Genomic DNA, 18,716 nt, shown 5'->3' on the forward strand with positions numbered 1-18,716 from the left:
TATTTGTCTGACAACTCAGACAGAAAAAAAAACCAGAAGTTGTTTCCTTTCTTTTGTTTTGATTTCACTAAATCTGGACCTGTTTTGTGCAACACTGATTTCTCCCAACTGAGTCTGCTTGGTTGTTTGTTTGTTCTACTCGAAAGTTTGGTTTAGTTGGGGTCTTGATCTCACTCCAATTGTTTTGTGATTTGTGGCTGCTACTCTTCTGTTTCTTGTTGCTGCTGCTATTCTGCCATGCGAGCTTTCGACGGCATCAAGAGAGACACCATGGGAGAAATAGACCTGTTGTTGGTCATAGGACCAGTCGAATTTCGAGTAACCTTCCAGGTGATCGACATGGACACATGCTACAATTTTCTCCTTGGCAGACCCTGGATCCATGCGGCAAGAGCCGTGCCTTCCACTCTTCACCAGATGGTAAAGTTCGAGTACGAAGACCGAGAGATCATGGTCCATGGGGAAGATGAGCATGCCATTTATCGGGACCCATCCATCCCGTACCTTGAACCGAGAGATGGAAGCGAACATACGGTCTATCAAGCTTTCGAGATTGTACTGGCATAGCAGCACGAAGAGGGAATACCCTGCCCCCAGCCTTTCTTGTCTAACGCCTCGGTTATGGTGGCCAAAGAGATGATCCGGCACGGATTTAGGCCAGGGAAGGGACTTGGACGAACCCTTCAGGGAATAACAGAACCCATTACTTTGCCAATCATCAAGAAACCTTTTGGACTAGGTTTCAAACCTACTCCAGCAGACGAAGAGTGGGCAAAGAAAAGGAAAAATGAGGGTTGGAAGTTACCACAACCACTGCCAGATTTATACGTAACTTTCATCAGGCCGAGGTACATTGAAGAAGAAGATGATGAAGTCTTCACAGTTGAGGAAATCGAGGAGATATGTGGGGCAATGAGAGAGATGCTCTACGAGGTCCACATGGTTCAACCAGGTGAAGGCACAAGCACTGCTGAGATGCTGTACATGGGGCCGAGCGCCCAACTTCAAAACTGGGAGGCCACGCCATTCCCGACTAGACGGAAGTCCGGGTAGACCTGTCCTGCCACCTTTCCTGTGTCACAAGTTATCTCCAGGACATAACTTGAACGTTTTCTTCTTTTCAATTGTTGCTTTGAATTCCTAGTTGTAAACATTGTTGTCTTCCAACTTTCCAAAGAAAATATAAAAAAAAATCATCATTGCTTTCCTATTCTTTCTTTTGTTCTGATTTTTATTATTTTTCCTTTTATCTTCCTTTTCAGTCCTAATAATGCGGCTTTAAATATGACATGCTTGCGGACTTCACGCCTAGATCACAATGAGCTATTTAACTGCGAATTAATGAACCTAGAACCAGAATATGATGCGGAAGAGGCTTTTAGGGAAATAAACCGAGAGTTGGAATATTTCGAGAATAAACCTAAGCCAAATCTGAATGACACTGAACCGGTAAATTTGGGAACCCCGGAAAAAATACGGGAGACCAAAATAAGCATTCACACGGACAAGAAAACGCGAAAGGCGATAATCCAACTTCTTTTTGAATTTAAAGACGTGTTTGCTTGGTCATATGATGACATGCCAGGTCTAGGTGTTGATCTAGTGGTTCATAAATTGCCGATTCATCCTGATTGTCCTCCAGTTCAACAAAAGCAACGAAAGTTCAAAACTGAGGTCAGTGACAAGATTAAAGAGGAGATCACCAAACAACTGAAAACGGGAGTGATTCGGGTAGTCCAATATACAACATGGTTGGCGAATGTGGTTCCAGTACCAAAAAAGGACGGGAAAACTCGGGTATGTGTAGATTACCGAGACCTGAACAGAGCAAGTCCGAAAGATAATTTCCCGCTGCCCAACATCCACATCCTCGTTGATAATTGTGCCAAACACGAGATACAGTCTTTTGTAGATTGTTACGCTGGGTATCATCAGGTATTGATGGATGAAGAGGACGCCGAGAAAACTGCCTTCACCACGCCTTGGGGCACCTATTGCTACCGGGTCATGCCATTTGGTTTGAAGAATGCGGGGGATACTTACATGAGGGCCATGACTGCCATTTTCCATGACATGATGCATCAGGAAATAGAGGTGTACGTGGATGACGTGATAGTCAAGTCCAGGACGCAGGATAATCACATCCAAGACTTGAGGAAATTCTTCGAGAGGCTAAGAAAGTATGACTTGAAGCTAAACCCAGCCAAATGCGCTTTCGGAGTTCCGTCGGGCAAACTTTTGGGCTTCATCGTAAGCAGGAAAGGAATTGAGCTAGATCCAACTAAGATAAAATCCATCAGAGATCTACCTCCCCCGAGAACAAAGAAAGACGTGATGAGTCTGTTGGGCAGGTTGAATTACATCAGTCGGTTCATTGCCCAGCTGACAAGCACGTGTGAGCCCATATTCAAGCTTTTAAGGAAAGATGCGGCGATCAAATGGACACCTGAGTGTCAAGAAGCCTTTGATAAAGTCAAAGAATACCTTTCGAATCCCCCAGTCTTGGTCCCTCCAGAACCAGGGAGGCCACTTTTCTTGTATCTGACAGTCTTGGAGAACTCTTTCGGCTGCGTCCTCGGGCAACACGACGTAACCGGAAAGAAGGAGCAAACAATCTACTACTTGAGCAAGAAATTCACCGGCTACGAGGCCAAATACACTCTGCTGGAAAGGACATGCTGCGCTCTCACATGGGTTGCACAAAAGCTGAGACATTATCTCCAAGCCCACACTACATTCCTCATAAGCAGGTTGGATCCTTTGAAGTATATATTTCAGAAACCAATGCCTACTGGGAGACTGGCTAAATGGCAAATCTTGCTTACGGAATTCGACATAGTTTATGTCACCCGCACGGCGATGAAAGCCCAGGCGTTAGCAGATCATTTGGCCGAAAATCCGGTTGATGAGGAATACCAGCCATTGGATACCTACTTTCCAGATGAAGAGGTAAACACCGTAGAAGTGATCTCGGAGGAAGCACATGTTTGGAAGATGTTCTTTGACGGAGCCGTGAACGCCAAGGGTGTAGGGATTGGGACAATTTTGATCTCGCCTTCCGGTCAGCATTATCCCGCCACAGCTAGACTGCGTTTCTTTTGCACAAACAATACAGCTGAGTATGAAGCCTGCATTATGGGCATGCATATGGCAATCGATCAGGATGTCGAAAACTTACTGATTATGGGAGATTCTGACCTGATCATCCGGCAAGCTCAAGGCGAGTGGGAAACTCGGGATGTCAAACTTATCCCATACCGACAACATATGGAGGACCTCAGCAAGCGCTTTACCTCAATAGAGTTCAGGTATATTCCGAGGTGTCACAATGAACTGGCAGATGCACTTGCTACTTTGGCTTCAATGTTACCCTACCCGGGCAACGCCCACGTCGATCCTTTGGAAATCCAAATCAAGGAAAGACACGGTTACTGCAGTGTAATCGAGGCCGGATCAAATACGCAGCCTTGGTACCATGACATCAAGAAATTCCTGAAAACACAAGAATACCCCGAGCACGCTACTGGAGATCAAAAAAGGACCATTAGGCGACATGCAAGTGGTTTCTTTCTGAGCGGCGAATTGTTGTATAAGAGGACCCCGGACCTCAATCTCCTAAGATGTGTCGATATCGAGGAAGCGAGAAAGATCATGCACGAAGTACACGCAGGTGTGTGCGGACCTCACATGAACGGGTATGTCTTAGCGAAGAAAATCCTTAGAGCAGGTTATTACTGGATGACCATGGAAAAGGATTGCTTCAGCTTCGTTTGGAAATGTCATCAGTGTCAGGTGCACGATGATTTGATTCATGCACCTCCCACGGAACTGCATCCCATGTCTGCGCCTTGGCCATTTGTCGCTTGGGGCATGGACGTCATTGGACCAATTGAACCAAATGCCTCGAATGGACACAGGTTTATACTGGTTGCCATCGATTACTTCACAAAATGGGTAGAAGTTGTCACTCTCAAGTCGGTCACTAAGAAAGCTGTAGTAGATTTTGTGCACTCAAATCTTATCTGTCGTTTCGGTATTCCTGCGACTATCATTACAGATAATGCAGCAAACTTGAACAGTCACTTGATAGGAGATGTATGCGAGCAGTTCAAGATAACGCATAGGAATTCTACTCCTTATCGGCCGAAAGCCAATGGTGTTGTGGAAGCTGCAAATAAAAACATCAAGAAGATTTTGAGGAAAACAATCCAAAGTTCCCGACAGTGGCATGAGCAGTTACCTTTTGCATTATTGGGGTACCGCACTACGGTACGCACATCGGTGGGAGCGACTCCCTATCTTTTGGTTTATGGGACCGAGGCTGTAATACCGGCAGAAGTAGAAATTCCTTCGCTTCGAATCATTGTCGAAGCAGAAATCGAAGACAGCGAGTGGGTTAAGGCTCGACTGGAGCAATTGACATTGATTGATGAAAAGCGAATGGCCGCAGTTTGTCACGGACAGTTGTACCAACAAAGGATGGCCCGTGCTTACAACAAGAAAGTCCGACCCTGGAATTTCGAAGTAGGTCAGCTGGTACTAAGGCGTATTCTGCCGCATCATGAAGAAGCAAAAGGAAAGTTTGCCCCAAATTGGAAAGGCCCATACATCGTAAGGAAGATATTGCCGAGAGGAGCACTGTATTTGGGTGATATCGAAGGAAATGACCCCGACACAGCAGTAAATGCAGATGCAGTCAAGAGATACTACGTCTAAATCATACTCCAAGTGGTCCTGACACATTTGAAAATGGTGAAGGTTTTATCCCCCACTACTCCCAAACACTACCCAATCCTCTCTACAAAAAAAAAAAGAAAAAAAAAAGAAAACAAAAAAAAGAGGAAAACAAAACAACACATTGATTGAAGCCTGAACTACGTTTGACTTGATTCCGAAAGGATACGTAGGCAGCCTCTCCCTGAGGTTCAGTCACACCAACAATAAAATCCCATCCACCCTGAAATTGAAACCGGGGCACGTCGAGCAGTTGAGAAGTTAGTATCATCTACTTTTTTTTACCAAGCACAAGCCTTCACAACAATTACCAAATGTGGTGGGAAACCAATAAGTGTCACAAATGGAGACCAGCACACTCTGAATTGAGAGAGATAAAATGAGAGAGCCTCGGCGGTGAAAACCTTCGGGCACCACGAGGCAACGGGAGTAGAGAAACCAAAATGAGAGAGCTTGTTTAGTAAAAACTCGCAAAGAGTGCTATCAAGCGATGACAGGAAGAGAAATGAGAGAGGTTAGCCAGCGAAAACCCGCAAAGGGCGCTGTTGGCCGAAAAAGAATGACTCCACCCCAAGGAGGTCTCGGCAAGTGCCACCGGTTTGGAATCACAGATCCGTTCTGGTTCAGGAAAACGCAAGCTCTTAGAAGGTCAGACGTCCAGTCCAAAGAGCATGTCATGTCATTTAAAGCCAGCGTTATCTTCCTCAGATAAGTCTTTCTCGTCCCGAAAAGGGTATTCCTTTTCTGATTTGTCTTCCCCTTTCTTTGTTTCTTTTCGAATCCCTTTTGCATTTTAACCCCGAGTTCAGGATACACCGGAAAGGACAGGTGGCATGGTTTGTTTGCACGGAATCCCGTCTCATGAAGGAAAGCGCCTCATCTCGTTGGTATGATTGCCCAAGCATGATGAATCATGATGTTTGATGGTGTTTCAGAGTAAAGAGGAAAGAGAGAAATCTTGAAATCTTCCCCAACAAGTCCGCCTTCGGACAAATCCCCACAGAATCTCCCCATATACAAATCCCCACAGAGTCTCTCCTTTTGTACAAATCTCCCCGTTGGAATTTCATCAGCACATCCCCAGCGAGTCCTTTTGTAAATATTCCCCAACAAGCTGACCCCAACAAACCCTGGGAAACCCGTTTTGAAACAAAAACCCAGCATACCCCATTGTACAGAATCCGCACGAGAATCCACTTTGTAAATATTCCCCCCACAGAGCTTCCTTTTGTACAAATTCCCACAGAACACCTCCAATAAAATCCCCGTTGAGAACCTTCAATCGAAACGGGACCAAAAGACAAAGGGGCGCCTTACAAGGCAAATCATCGCAGAATCTGGAAATACAAGCCTGAACAGTCTAGAAGGGTTTCGCCATTCGAATCAAATCAATGGCGGAACTTCACAACAGAAATAAAGACGTAAGAAAGCAACTGGGAACGGTCAAGGTCACCAAACCGACCGCCATTTCCAAACTAACAAACGATTCTTTGGTTGAAACAGGTCTAATCCAAGATAACCGTGCAAGAAGCAGGTGTCGCCCAAAGAAGAAGGTATACGGGTACAGGAAGTACTTCGGCAATGATGAATTCACTCGAAAGGTAAGCTTCCACGAAACTCCCTTTTATCTTCTATTAAAACAAGAAAAACTCAAAAATAGATCGTGTAGTATTCTCGAGCTTTATCCCCAGCCAATCAGCATTAGGGTTTTAAACCCTAAACTGAATTTTCCTTTTAGTCAGCATTAGGGTTTTAAACCCTAAACTGAACTTTTTCCTTTCAGCTAGCATTAGGGTTTTAAACCCTAAACTGAGCTTTTCCATGCAATCAGCATTAGGGTTTTAAACCCTAAACTGAATTTTCCTTTTAGTCAGCATTAGGGTTTTAAACCCTAAACTGAACTTTTTCCTTTCAGCCAGCATTAGGGTTTTAAACCCTAAACTGAACTTTTCCTTTCAGCCAGCATTAGGGTTTTAAACCCTAAACTGAGCTTTTCCATGCAATCAGCATTAGGGTTTTAAACCCTAAACTGAACTTTTCCTTTCAGCCAGCATTAGGGTTTTAAACTCTAAACTGAGCTTTTCCATGCAATCAGCATTAGGGTTTTAAACCCTAAACTGAATTTTCCTTTTAGTCAGCATTAGGGTTTTAAACCCTAAACTGAACTTTTCCTTTCAGCCAGCATTAGGGTTTTAAACCCTAAACTGAATTTTCCTTTTAGTCAGCATTAGGGTTTTAAACCCTAAACTGAACTTTTTCCTTTCAGCCAGCATTAGGGTTTTAAACCCTAAACTGAGCTTTTCATGCAATCAGCATTAGGGTTTTAAACCCTAAACTGAACTTTTCCTTTCAGCCAGCATTAGGGTTTTAAACCCTAAACTGAGCTTTTTCATGCAATCAGCATTAGGGTTTTAAACCCTAAACTGAACTTTTCCTTTCAGCCAGCATTAGGGTTTTAAACCCTAAACTGAGCTTTTTCATTCAATCAGCATTAGGGTTTTAAACCCTAAACTGAACTTTTCCTTTCAGCCAGCATTAGGGTTTTAAACTCTAAACTGAGCTTTTCCATGCAATCAGCATTAGGGTTTTAAACCCTAAACTGAATTTTCCTTTTAGTCAGCATTAGGGTTTTAAACCCTAAACTGAACTTTTCCTTTCAGCCAGCATTAGGGTTTTAAACTCTAAACTGAGTTTTTCCAAGCAATCAGCATTAGGGTTTTAAACCCTAAACTAAATTTTCCTTTTAGTCAGCATTAGGGTTTTAAACCCTAAACTGAATTTTTTCCTTTCAGCCAGAGTTAGGGTTTTAAACCCTAAACTGAGCTTTTCCAAGCAGCCAGCATTAGGGTTTTAAAACCCTAAACTGAACTTTTTGTTTTCAGCCAGCATTAGGGTTTCAAACCCTAAACTGAATTTTGTCTTTAGTCAGCATTAGGGTTTTAAACCCTGAACTGAATTCTTCCTTTGTTCGGCGTTAGGGTTTTAAACCCTAAACTGAACCTTTCCCCAGCTAGTCAGTATTAGGGCTCCAACCCTGAACTGAGCATGCATATCCTCTTTCATCAATTCTATGAACTTCCTGGCGAATAATTAGCGAAATTTTCTTAGTGAAACTGGGGCAGAAAATTTCGTTCGTTTGTTTTCTCCCGCAGGTCTGACCTCGAGCCACATGGATCGAAATGACCCACGAGATGAGTCCCAATTCAGAATCAAAGAAAAAAAAAAGATGTCCCAAGATTCGGAGTAAATGGAAGGCGGATTGACTCCAACATTTGATTAAGGTCCTGAACCCTGCCAATCGCGTCTCCCTCAGTATCCCAGAGATTAAACAGGTCACCGCAACTCGCAAGCATCAAGATTCAGATCGGAGTCTACAAGCAGAATCAGCTAAGACCCAAGATCAAGTCGTAAAAGAATCATAGATAGGAATCTTGTAACTAGCAGTTGACATACATATAAGTGGTTAGCTCAGTTTCCAATTTTCGTTTGGTTGTAATAAGGCGGTCAGTGACGCAGCAGTGACAACAGCAACAGCAGTAGCAGCAAGCATTGCAATCCCATGGTAGTTCCAGCTACCAAAACTTCTCGAACTACATTGACATGATTCCTGTTTAGCCCAGGATATGTAGGAAATCTTTGAAGCAAGATTCGGTCAGATCTTTCAAAAACATGCTTCATACGGAGTGGTCCATAGGCAAAAATCGCTCGTACACGCTCACTTTATCTTTGCACGAAAACTCTTCGTGTTTCCGAACAAAGAGGGGCAGCTGTGAGCACGTGATTTTTGCTTCGCACGACAATCGCTCCAAAAGAAATAAAAATAATAATAATTGGCCCTACTGTACAATTTTCGGATTTTCTGTGCGGCACTTTGTTGATTTATTTGTGACTTTTGCCCATTTTTATTTTTATTTTTATTTTCTTATTTATTTATTTATTTAAAACAAAATACAAAATGCGTGTCATGCATAATCTGAACCGTAACGTGGTTGTTTAAATAGAAAGGCATAAAACGGGCATCTTTGTCCGTGATTTTGTTTTGTTTGATTTTACTTGTTTTGAAATATTTTTAGTGTGTGTGCAAATAATTGTAGTGAGTGTGTATTTAATTTTTATTTTTGATTTTTGCTTAGTTTTGTTTTTAAAATAAATAAGGAAAAGAAATAAAAATAATAAAAAAATAATAATAAAAGAAAGAAAAGAAAAGACCCCCTTCCGGACTTGGGCCAATTTGTTAAAATTGGCCCAACAAACTCAGCCCAAATCCCAGGCCTGCCCGGTCCAGACCACCTGATACCCAGGGTGTCCAAACGACGCCGTTTCAATCCAATGTGATCTGGGCCATTGATCTCAGATTGATCAACGGCCAAGATCACATTTCCATAACCCACTAATGGCCCCGACCCGTTTACACCCGGACCAACCCAAACCCTTTACCCTCGAAACGACACCGTTCCACTTAAGCCATCAGATCCAGACCGTAGATCTTGATTGATCTAACGGTTGAGATCCACCTACCCACTAACTATATAAGCCCATAATCCTACCCTGCCCCCCTATCCGAACCCCAGCCTTCGTCTCCACAAACCCTTCCCCTCAAACCCTAGCCGCCCCTGCACACCTTCACCAGAAACCCGGCGGCATGAACGCCGGTGACCTCCACCTGAACACCATAGAACCCCCATGCCATCCTGAACCCAAATCTACCAACCACACACTTCGAATCCTATCCCACCTTCTCGAATCTTCATTTGAAGATTCGAGTCGGAACCTAATCTACACCGATCTGCCTTAAATTCATACCAGACACTCCCCAGACCCCCCTCGTGACCAAACCATACTTGGTTTGGTCCGAATCTGATCAGGGAAGCATGAATCCCAGATCTGAGTTTTGGAAATTTTGTGTTCCTCCGTCACTGGTTCAACCGAAGAGATTAAGGTCTAATGGACTTTAATCAAAGTGTTTCTCATCTGAGAAACACTTCGTTTAAAGTCCGTTCAGCCTTAAGAAAGGCCTGACCGAGTCCGAGTTAAGGTTTTGATCTTTTGCAGTTTAAGGTGAGTTTCTTTCTTTTCTTAGTTGTTTTGGTTCGTTTGATTGTTGTAAGGGTCTGTTCGTTTTCTGTTTATGTCCTTGACTTCTATCAACTGTGCTTCAACCACTTTGCCTGAACCTCTGTTGTTTATCTAAATCCCCCTCTTATTCTGATAAGGCATTATGTATTTGTTTGTGCAAGTAGCTGATTTTCGAGTTTGGACTGACTAGTTGACTCCTCGAGTGCATTTCTGCTTAGTCAGTATAATTCGAACCATGTATCGATACTGTTTAAATGTCTGATTTTTGGCTACGATTGTGTATGTTAATGCTAATATAGTCGAGTCGACATGTGTCGTCAATTAGTTTCAACTGTCCGAACAATAACAAATCGACTTACTTCTGCTAAGTATTTGTTGAATCAATTAAGAACCAGTTTTGTTTACTTATAGCTGTTGATTTGGATCAGTAATGTAAAAAGGATGTTTGGTTTAAATGCTGAATTGGAGGGCATGTGCACTCGTGCACAGCATGTGCATTGGTGCACCTCATGTGCTTTGTGCACAACCTGTGGCCTGCATAAAGGTCTTTGTTAAGTTTTAAATAATTTGACAGCATATGCTGTCAGATAGATTCTACTGCCCATACCTTGCTTTAGTTTAAAAGTATTAAACCTTTTAAAAGTTAAGTCTGCCAGGAAATGTTGATGGGGGTTAATACTTAAATAACTAATTGGAATCTGAAAATGAAAAAGGGCACATGGGAGGGGTACTGTGATATTCTAAACAGACTGTTAAAAGGAGTAATGTGAAGGCTTATAAAGGGGACATTGAGAGATATAAAGGGATAAAGATACAGAGGAGGGGGAGATACACACTGGACCTTGAGAGCTGAAAAAGAAAAACACACACACAGAGAAGAGAGCAAAAGAGAAAAGGATACCACCTGATATTAAGGAGAGGACATACACTGTGAGAAAGAAAAAGAGAGAGTTGATAGAGATACACAGACAGAGCATACAGAGATAGGGAGAGACACTGAGAAGGAACATCTGAGAGTTTAATTTTGGAAACAGAAAACTGGAAAAGAATATTTGTCTGACAACTCAGACAGAAAAAAAAACCAGAAGTTGTTTCCTTTCTTTTGTTTTGATTTCACTAAATCTGGACCTGTTTTGTGCAACACTGATTTCTCCCAACTGAGTCTGCTTGGTTGTTTGTTTGTTCTACTCGAAAGTTTGGTTTAGTTGGGGTCTTGATCTCACTCCAATTGTTTTGTGAGTTGTGGCTGCTACTCTTCTGTTTCTTGTTGCTGCTGCTATTCTGCCCTGCTGCTACTGATAGTGCTGTGATTGCTGCTGCATTTTGTTGTCATTGTACTCTACTGACTGCCCTTTTCTTCAATTGTCAAATATTTCCAGGTACACAACCTCTGAAACCTTGTATTGTTGAAAGTTTGAAGTTGAAGCAGAAATAAAGAAACGAACAGCTGTTTATGTTATAACATTGGTGTTAAAAAAATAGGTCGAATGTTAGTTGGGCTTGTATTTTTTTTTTACTGCAAACTGCAAATATTTTGTATAAACTAGCATACATTCTGTTTGAGATGAACTGTTAGATATCATTGTTCAATAGTAATGACAGTATGACATAGACAGCATGTTTGATTTAGTATACATTCAGTTCAGTATAACACTCTGTTTGGCTTAGTTATGACTGTATAACATAGAGTCATGGCAAGCACTTGTATGTATTTTTGCCTAGACCACTGAATTGACAAATCTGTGGTACTAGGTCTGGGATAAATGTATCCCAAACAAACTCTCATGCAGTCACATTAAGAGTCTGGCTATGAATGCCACCTCTCCTGTCAGATTATTTGTTCCAATATAGGTTCGATATCGGGTTTTGGTATAGATTCCTTGTTTCGAAATAATGTGATGATTGTTGAGAGAAACTAATAGTCATTTTGAGTTCAATTAGTAGTAATTTTCCTAATAAACAGCCGATTTCGTTTATCAATTTCAAACAGGTTAGAGTTTAAAAATAGAACTTGGAGGTCGTTAAACATAACTCAATATATGTTGTTAGTTTGCTTGCAATCTCACTTAGCAAATTAATAAGCGTATTCACTCGATGAAGACAAAGCATGAGGCAACTCTCACCTCATAAACAATCAATCAGGTAATCAAACAAATTTAGGTTCGGCAAACATAATAAAGATTCAGTCTGTATTTTTTCAAACAAGCAAAGTTCGGTATCATCCTTCTTTTAAAAGATAAACGTAGTAGAAATGTAGTCACTGTAGGATACCCTTCTAAAATAATGAGACGAGCCTCGCCAAATAAAAATGCAAATTGCGGGGCCCTCAATAATTGATCATGATAAATACTTAGAATTTGGGACGGACTGTTTAGTGAATTCCACTGCCCTCCCCAAAGAGAATAACGCGTTAGATTCTTTAGGCGCGACTTTAAGTAAATTATATTCTTAAATTCGGGTGCGCATTGATGCGACCCGAATCCAAATCTCAACGGAGTCGAAATGTGTTGACAACCACGGGTGCATTGATTGTGACGTGGTTCGAGATGCATTTTCACGACGTTGCAATTCTATAAAAATAAATGATAAAAGCGGTTTAAACTTAGGCACATAAGTCAAAACATGTATTTAAATCAGATATTTAGCCATTATAACAATTTAAGCGATCGTGCTAGAACCACGGGATTCGAGGGTGCCTAACACCTTCCCTCGGGTCAACAGAATTCCTTACTTAGAATTTCTGGTTCGCAGACTTCATTTGGAAAAGTCGAAAATTTCCTCGATTTGGGATTCAAGATAAACCGGTGACTTGGGACACCAAAAGCCAAACCTTTCCCAAGTGGCGACTCTGAACTAAATAAATAATCTCATTTCGAATATTGTCACTTAAATTGGAAAAACTCCCCTCGCGCATTCTACCCTTCGGGGCGGGCGCGCAAAAAGGAGGTGTGACAGCTACTGCAATCAGAAAGCCGAAATGAGAGCAACAGTCAGTAATAACATAAGATAAAGAATACAAAAATAACACTAAGTCATGTACTAAAGCTACTGTTACGAACAAGGACAACGCTCGGCTACCTAACCACGGTCATGTCCTCGGTAAGCTTCATCACCTCACCCAATACTTCTTCGATCTGTCTCTACCTTTCTGTAGGCACTTCAGGGTCAACATCTCCTCACCGTGCTCTCCTCTAGTCCAATAAACATTCCAATCATAAAGAAGCCAAACCTTTTAATTTTCTAATAGTCCCACTGTTGTGATAGTTTTATATAGTATGCTATACTTCATTAGAAAAAAATGTGTCTAAAAGGCTGATAACTAGTCCAAACATGTGAAATCATTTTGCAGTCTAATAATTTGCAGAAAACAACAAAAGATAAATAAGAGTATTTTCTACAATAAGGTTGACCAAAAAGTCTTCTATGTGGGACCATCAAATTGGAAAACTTACCATCTTCCATTAATTCTCAAGACAAGACCCTACGAGAAATTAAACAACAAGCACCAATCAAATGAAAAAAAACCCATCTACCATTAATGGTCAAAAACCAAGACTATAAGAAAAACAACAAGAATTTCTGTATATATAAACTTCTTATCTCCATTAATAATTTAAACATGTCTTTCTTCACAAAACCAAAACAAACCAAGAAAATGAGAATCAAGCCTATGTACGGTACTTTTTCACTTCTTTTCTTCTTCATCTTCCTCTTTTATAACCAAAATTCATGTGATGCACAAGATGCACCAAGTACAACAGGCTATAGCTGCAATCCAAGCCAATTCTATCCATGTCAAACATATGTCTTTTACAGAGCAACAGGACCAGAATTTCTTGATTTAGCCTCAATTGGTGACCTTTTCTCAGTAAGTAGGCTTATGATTGCAAAACCTAGTAATATTTCTACCCCAAACACAACCCTAGTTAATGACCAATCCCTCTTAGTACCAATCACATGTTCTTGTAAAAACATCAACACCACTCTTGGTAACATCTCATATGCTGGCCTTAACTATAGTTTCAACTCAGGTGATACTATGTACAGGATCTCAACTATTAAGTTCCAAAACCTTACAAATTATCAATATGTTGAGGCTGTTAATCCAACTGTTGTACCAGAAAATATTCAAATAGGTCAAGCTATAGAATTCCCAATTTTTTGTAAGTGTCCAAACAGAACACAAACACAACCCCAAAACCAAACCCAACCAAGATATCTTATTAGTTATGTATTTCAACCTTTTGACAATATTTCTTCAATTGCTTCAAGATTTGGAACAACCCCACAATCTATAAGAGAAATTAATGGAAATAATCCCAAGATTTTTGATATCCTTTTCATTCCACTGTCTAAACTTCCTAATATTACACAGCCAACAGCTACAAATGCAACCCAACCTCCTCCACCAACAAATACACCAACAGTACAAGAAAATGACAGAAAAGGAACAGTCATAGGATTAGCTATTGGTTTAGGAATTTGTGGGCTGCTACTGATTTTGGTCTTTGGTTTATGGGGTTATAGAGAGAAGTCAACAAAGAGAGAAAAGTTTAGTGATGTGGAAAGGCAGAAAAGTTTATATTTTGGATCAAAAAAGGAGTCTTTAAATAAAGATGTTGAAGTGAATTTAATGGCTGATGTTTCAGACTGTTTGGATAAGTATAAAATGTATACAATTGAACAACTTTGGGAAGCAACAGATGGATTTGATGAACGGTGTTTGATTCAAGGGTCTGTGTATAAAGGTATAATTGATGGAGAAGTGTTTGCAATCAAGAAAATGAAGTGGAATGCCCGAGAAGAACTCAAAATCCTGCAAAAGGTAAAATTTTACTCAAAATTCTTATACTTTAATTAAGCCTTTGTATTCATCCCAAAAAGACTCCAGTAGAAAGTTAGATTTTTTTTATAAATATTGCGGGTCCGAGTTAGTTTACATGTAACTCGAGTAGTCCATAAATTATTTGTTGTGAACTATTCTATCGACTAGCTCTTACCTGACACTACTAGTAGAAAGTTAGATTTTTTGTAAATATCATGAGTTTGAGTTAGTTTATGCCTACCTCGAAAAGTCATAGATTATTTGTTGTGAATTGTTCTATTCCCTCCGTTTCAATTTATATAAACTTATTTTCTTATTAGTCTGTGCCAAAAAGAATGACTCATTTCCTTATTTGGAAATAATTTACCTTTAAACAATGATTTATAGCCACACAAAATATATGTGCCTCATTTTACACCACCAGATCAAAAGTCTTCCCTCTTTTCTTAAATTTCGTGCTCAGTCAAATTGGTTAACATAAATTGAAACGGCGGGAGTATTAACTATCTGCTATCATTTATCAGCACTACCTAGACAAGTAGGGAAAACAATTACCTAATAATTTTTTTGATTTTGCTAAAATTTGAACATTAGCTTCGACATTTACACATACTTTATCGGCTATTAGATCCCACCCTTAGGATTGTTTGGTACAATAGTGAATATTCAGGAATATCTCATGAGTTATCCGATTAGCTATCTATTTCACCTTGTAAATAAGATAGCTAATCGAATTATTTCATTGTAAAATTTATTCGGGGATTGGTTAATACTTGTAATCAAACATAGGATAAATGTAATATTAAATTTTATCCCGAAATTATTATCTTTAACGACCACTTAGTACCAAATTTAAACCTTAATTGCTTTTGCATAATTGACAAATTTACTAATGTTAGAATTCCACTGCAGAATAGCTTTTCCACCAAAGTATTAGATTCAATATTTAATTAAATATTGGTTAGGTTTAGTGACCTGTCGTATTCTTAAGTTATTAGAAGTATAATATTCAAGTGCACTATTATGCCCGTTTGGATTTAATAATATATTATTAAGGTAATCAACATCATTCTGTCTTCAAAACTTATTTGTCCTCTGCAATATATCTCTTCATTAAAATCTTTTTCTCTCTGCTCCTCAATTATTCACCTTTTGTTCTTCTTTTTCATTGGTGTTTGTGAGGAGACCCTACCAATTACTATTGTATATCAAAAATTAACAATATGGCTAATGAAATGGAAGAAGAATTATCAGGTCTCTGAGGTTAAATTTTAGCGGAGAAAAAACAAAGTGATTCTTCTATGTACATGTACATAATTAAGTACTCGATAGAATACAAAAAGACAGAAACTTTGCCATTGAAAAGGGTATCTTTTATTATATAAAACAAAAACTCAAACCAAATTAAATAAATTTTTTATCTATGACCTCAAGTTTGTTAGTTGCAATTGATTGTGGCCTCCTACATCTAATACTCTGCCTGATTTCTCTCATCAATGCGTCATCCTTTAGCTGGCTTGGCTGTCCTACTTTGAAATTTGATTGATTTTATTAGCTGCTGTCCTATTTTAATAAACAAAACGTCATCATGTCTTATCTTGCAACCTCTCTTGCAGTCATTATCAGGCGTTTGGACATAAAAATTATATTTCACTTAAAAAATATTGTAATTTTTGTGAGTGAGGAAAAAAGTTTTTCTGAAAATTTTGAAGAAGTGGTCAAATTTTTTTATTTTTGATAAATTCATTTTCGAAAATTTTTCAAAACTTGCAAAATTTCATGGACGACCGGGGCATGAAAATGTGAAAAAAAGGTATTTTTTTATGGACGACCGGGGCATTAGTATAGTATTTGTCTTATTTTTACGTCACTAATATTTTCACTTCTATAATAGTTTCGTCTAATTATGTTTTAGGTAATCTGATACTGATAGTGTAAAATTCTTTACGTTGTTACTGTTTAGAAATTAAATTTAAGAAAGAAATTGTCATCATGTCCTATTTTGCAACCTCTTGCAGTGCTGTCACTTTTGGCTACATGAGTCAGATTTAAGTCTTGGAATAAAAAAACAAAGGAATTGGAACCATGAAAATTTGGACTTAATGATTTTCCCTTTTTTGTTTTTGTAGGTGAACCATGGGAATTTAGTGAAGCTAGAGGGTTTTTGCATAGACCCTAAAGAAGCAAATTGCTATTTAGTTTATGAATATGTTGAGAATGGTTCACTACATTCGTGGCTTCACGAGGACAAAAAAGAAAAATTGAGTTGGAAAACAAGGTTAAAAATTGCCATTGATGTTGCAAATGGTCTTTTATATATCCATGAACACACAAGGCCAAGGGTTGTACACAAAGATATCAAGAGTAGCAACATTCTCTTAGACTCAAACATGAGAGCCAAAGTTGCCAATTTTGGACTTGCTAAATCAGGCTGCAATGCGATAACGATGCACATTGTTGGAACTCAGGGTTACATTGCCCCCGAGTATCTCACTGATGGTATTGTATCGATTAAAATGGATGTTTTCTCATTCGGGGTGGTGTTGCTCGAGCTTATGTCAGGGAGAGAAGCCATCGACGATGAAGGGAAAGTTTTATGGGCGAAAGTTGGCGAAATTTTGGAAGGGAGTGAAGAGAGAAAACTGAAGAAATTGCAAGAATGGATGGATGATAGTCTTCTTAGGGAGGAATGTACAATGGAGAGTGTTATGAATGTGATGTCTGTGGCCATTTCTTGTTTGAATAAAGATCCTTCAAAAAGGCCTAGTATGGTGGAAATTGTCTATGCTTTGTCCAAAAGTATTGATCTGTTTTCTGATGTATCAGAGGAGGGATTCTCTCCGAGGCAAGTGACAGCAAGATAGACTACAGTTTATGGTCCCACGAGGACGTGGTACCTATGTTGCGCGGCCTCCCCAAAATGTTGTCGGATCCTCCAAAAATGCATTACTTTTGAAGGGTCCGATACATACCCAGAGACCTTTTTGGAAAGCTTGAGCAATACAACTTGGTACTTCAGTGTTGTAATGTCTATATTCGAACATTGGCTCGAGGTATTTTCTCTAGTAATACAGAGTTTATATATGTAGTGCATATTATGTGAAGTAGTATTTTGTATTTTTGAGGTTTTTACTTTACTTGAATTTTGCTTCTATGTGTAATAACTCTTATATTAGTAGTAATTTTCTTTTATGTTTCTAGCCGTAGTAGAAAATCCTTTTGAAATATGTGTATTTAAGAGGTGTTGATATCTCGAGTGTGAGAATAAATAAGATCCTCGTTGAGTTTGTTTGTTATTGCAAAATGTTAAAAAGGGAAGGAGAAATTAGTTTAATGTAGGTGTGTGACATTGTTTTGAAATATACTCTTTTCTTTCTCGTATTGACCAGACAAAGGTTTCAAATGAGCATCTCATGGGGCACCTGTGAACTAATCTAAGTTGATCGAATGTCGATATGACATAGGTGAAAGTATGGGTGTAGGCATGGGTGTGAGATCCATATCGGATCTAGTCAATCTATTTTGGATACTTTGGCCAAAATCAACGGAGAATTCGAAACAAGTACAATAATTTCTGAAATCAAAAAAAAAATGGAATACCTTGTATGCAAATATTTCTATGTCAGTCCTTTTACTTTTATCTCCTTCCCGGATTTAGGCAACATTTAAGTTTCACATAATATCTCATAATTTACTTTTTTCAGACCTCACTTATGGAATTTTATTAGGTTGTTGTATAATGTCTCATAATTTAAGCATACTTTTATAACTCAATAATGGCTCGTCCCTAGTGCCTTTGAACGAACTGAAAGGCCTCTCTTCAACTCCCTCTGAGGTTTGATGACTTTTAAATATTTAAATTATTGTTAGCGAATCTCCATACTAATATATGTACATTGAGTCTTAAAATTTAGACAATAAAGAATCCGACCTTTAGATTTATAACCGTATAAAATATCTAGACCTGAGTCCGAACAACTCAGGTTTTGATACAAGATCTTGTCTACCTCTACCACTGTACCTTATGTTTATGGAAACTTGCACAAATGTTCCAAATAAGTCTCAACTTATCAATTTCTAG

The 18,716-nt window shown here is 39.3% G+C and overlaps 1 protein-coding gene across 1 annotated transcript; it reads left to right on the plus strand.

The window, feature by feature from the left end:
• The first annotated feature begins 13,304 nt into the window (after positions 1-13,304).
• LOC107800538 (serine/threonine receptor-like kinase NFP) lies at positions 13,305-17,931 on the plus strand. Its single transcript, XM_016623729.2, has 2 exons — positions 13,305-14,635; positions 16,765-17,931. Exons 1-2 carry the CDS (start codon positions 13,349-13,351, stop codon positions 17,497-17,499), a joined length of 2,022 nt encoding a protein of 673 aa, XP_016479215.2. The 5' UTR covers positions 13,305-13,348; the 3' UTR covers positions 17,500-17,931.
• Positions 17,932-18,716: the final 785 nt, after the last annotated feature.

Source organism: Nicotiana tabacum, chromosome 7 (genome assembly GCF_000715075.1).
Source record: "Nicotiana tabacum cultivar K326 chromosome 7, ASM71507v2, whole genome shotgun sequence".
NCBI classification, from domain to species: domain Eukaryota; kingdom Viridiplantae; phylum Streptophyta; class Magnoliopsida; order Solanales; family Solanaceae; genus Nicotiana; species Nicotiana tabacum.

Excerpts from the sequence above, each read along its gene's own strand:
- LOC107800538 (XM_016623729.2), top strand. The coding sequence starts at position 13,349 with ATGGTCAAAAACCAAGACTATAAGAAAAACAACAAGAATTTCTGTATA. Across the intron at positions 14,636-16,764 it reads AACTCAAAATCCTGCAAAAG|GTGAACCATGGGAATTTAGT; the intron begins GTAAAATTTTAC and ends TTGTTTTTGTAG.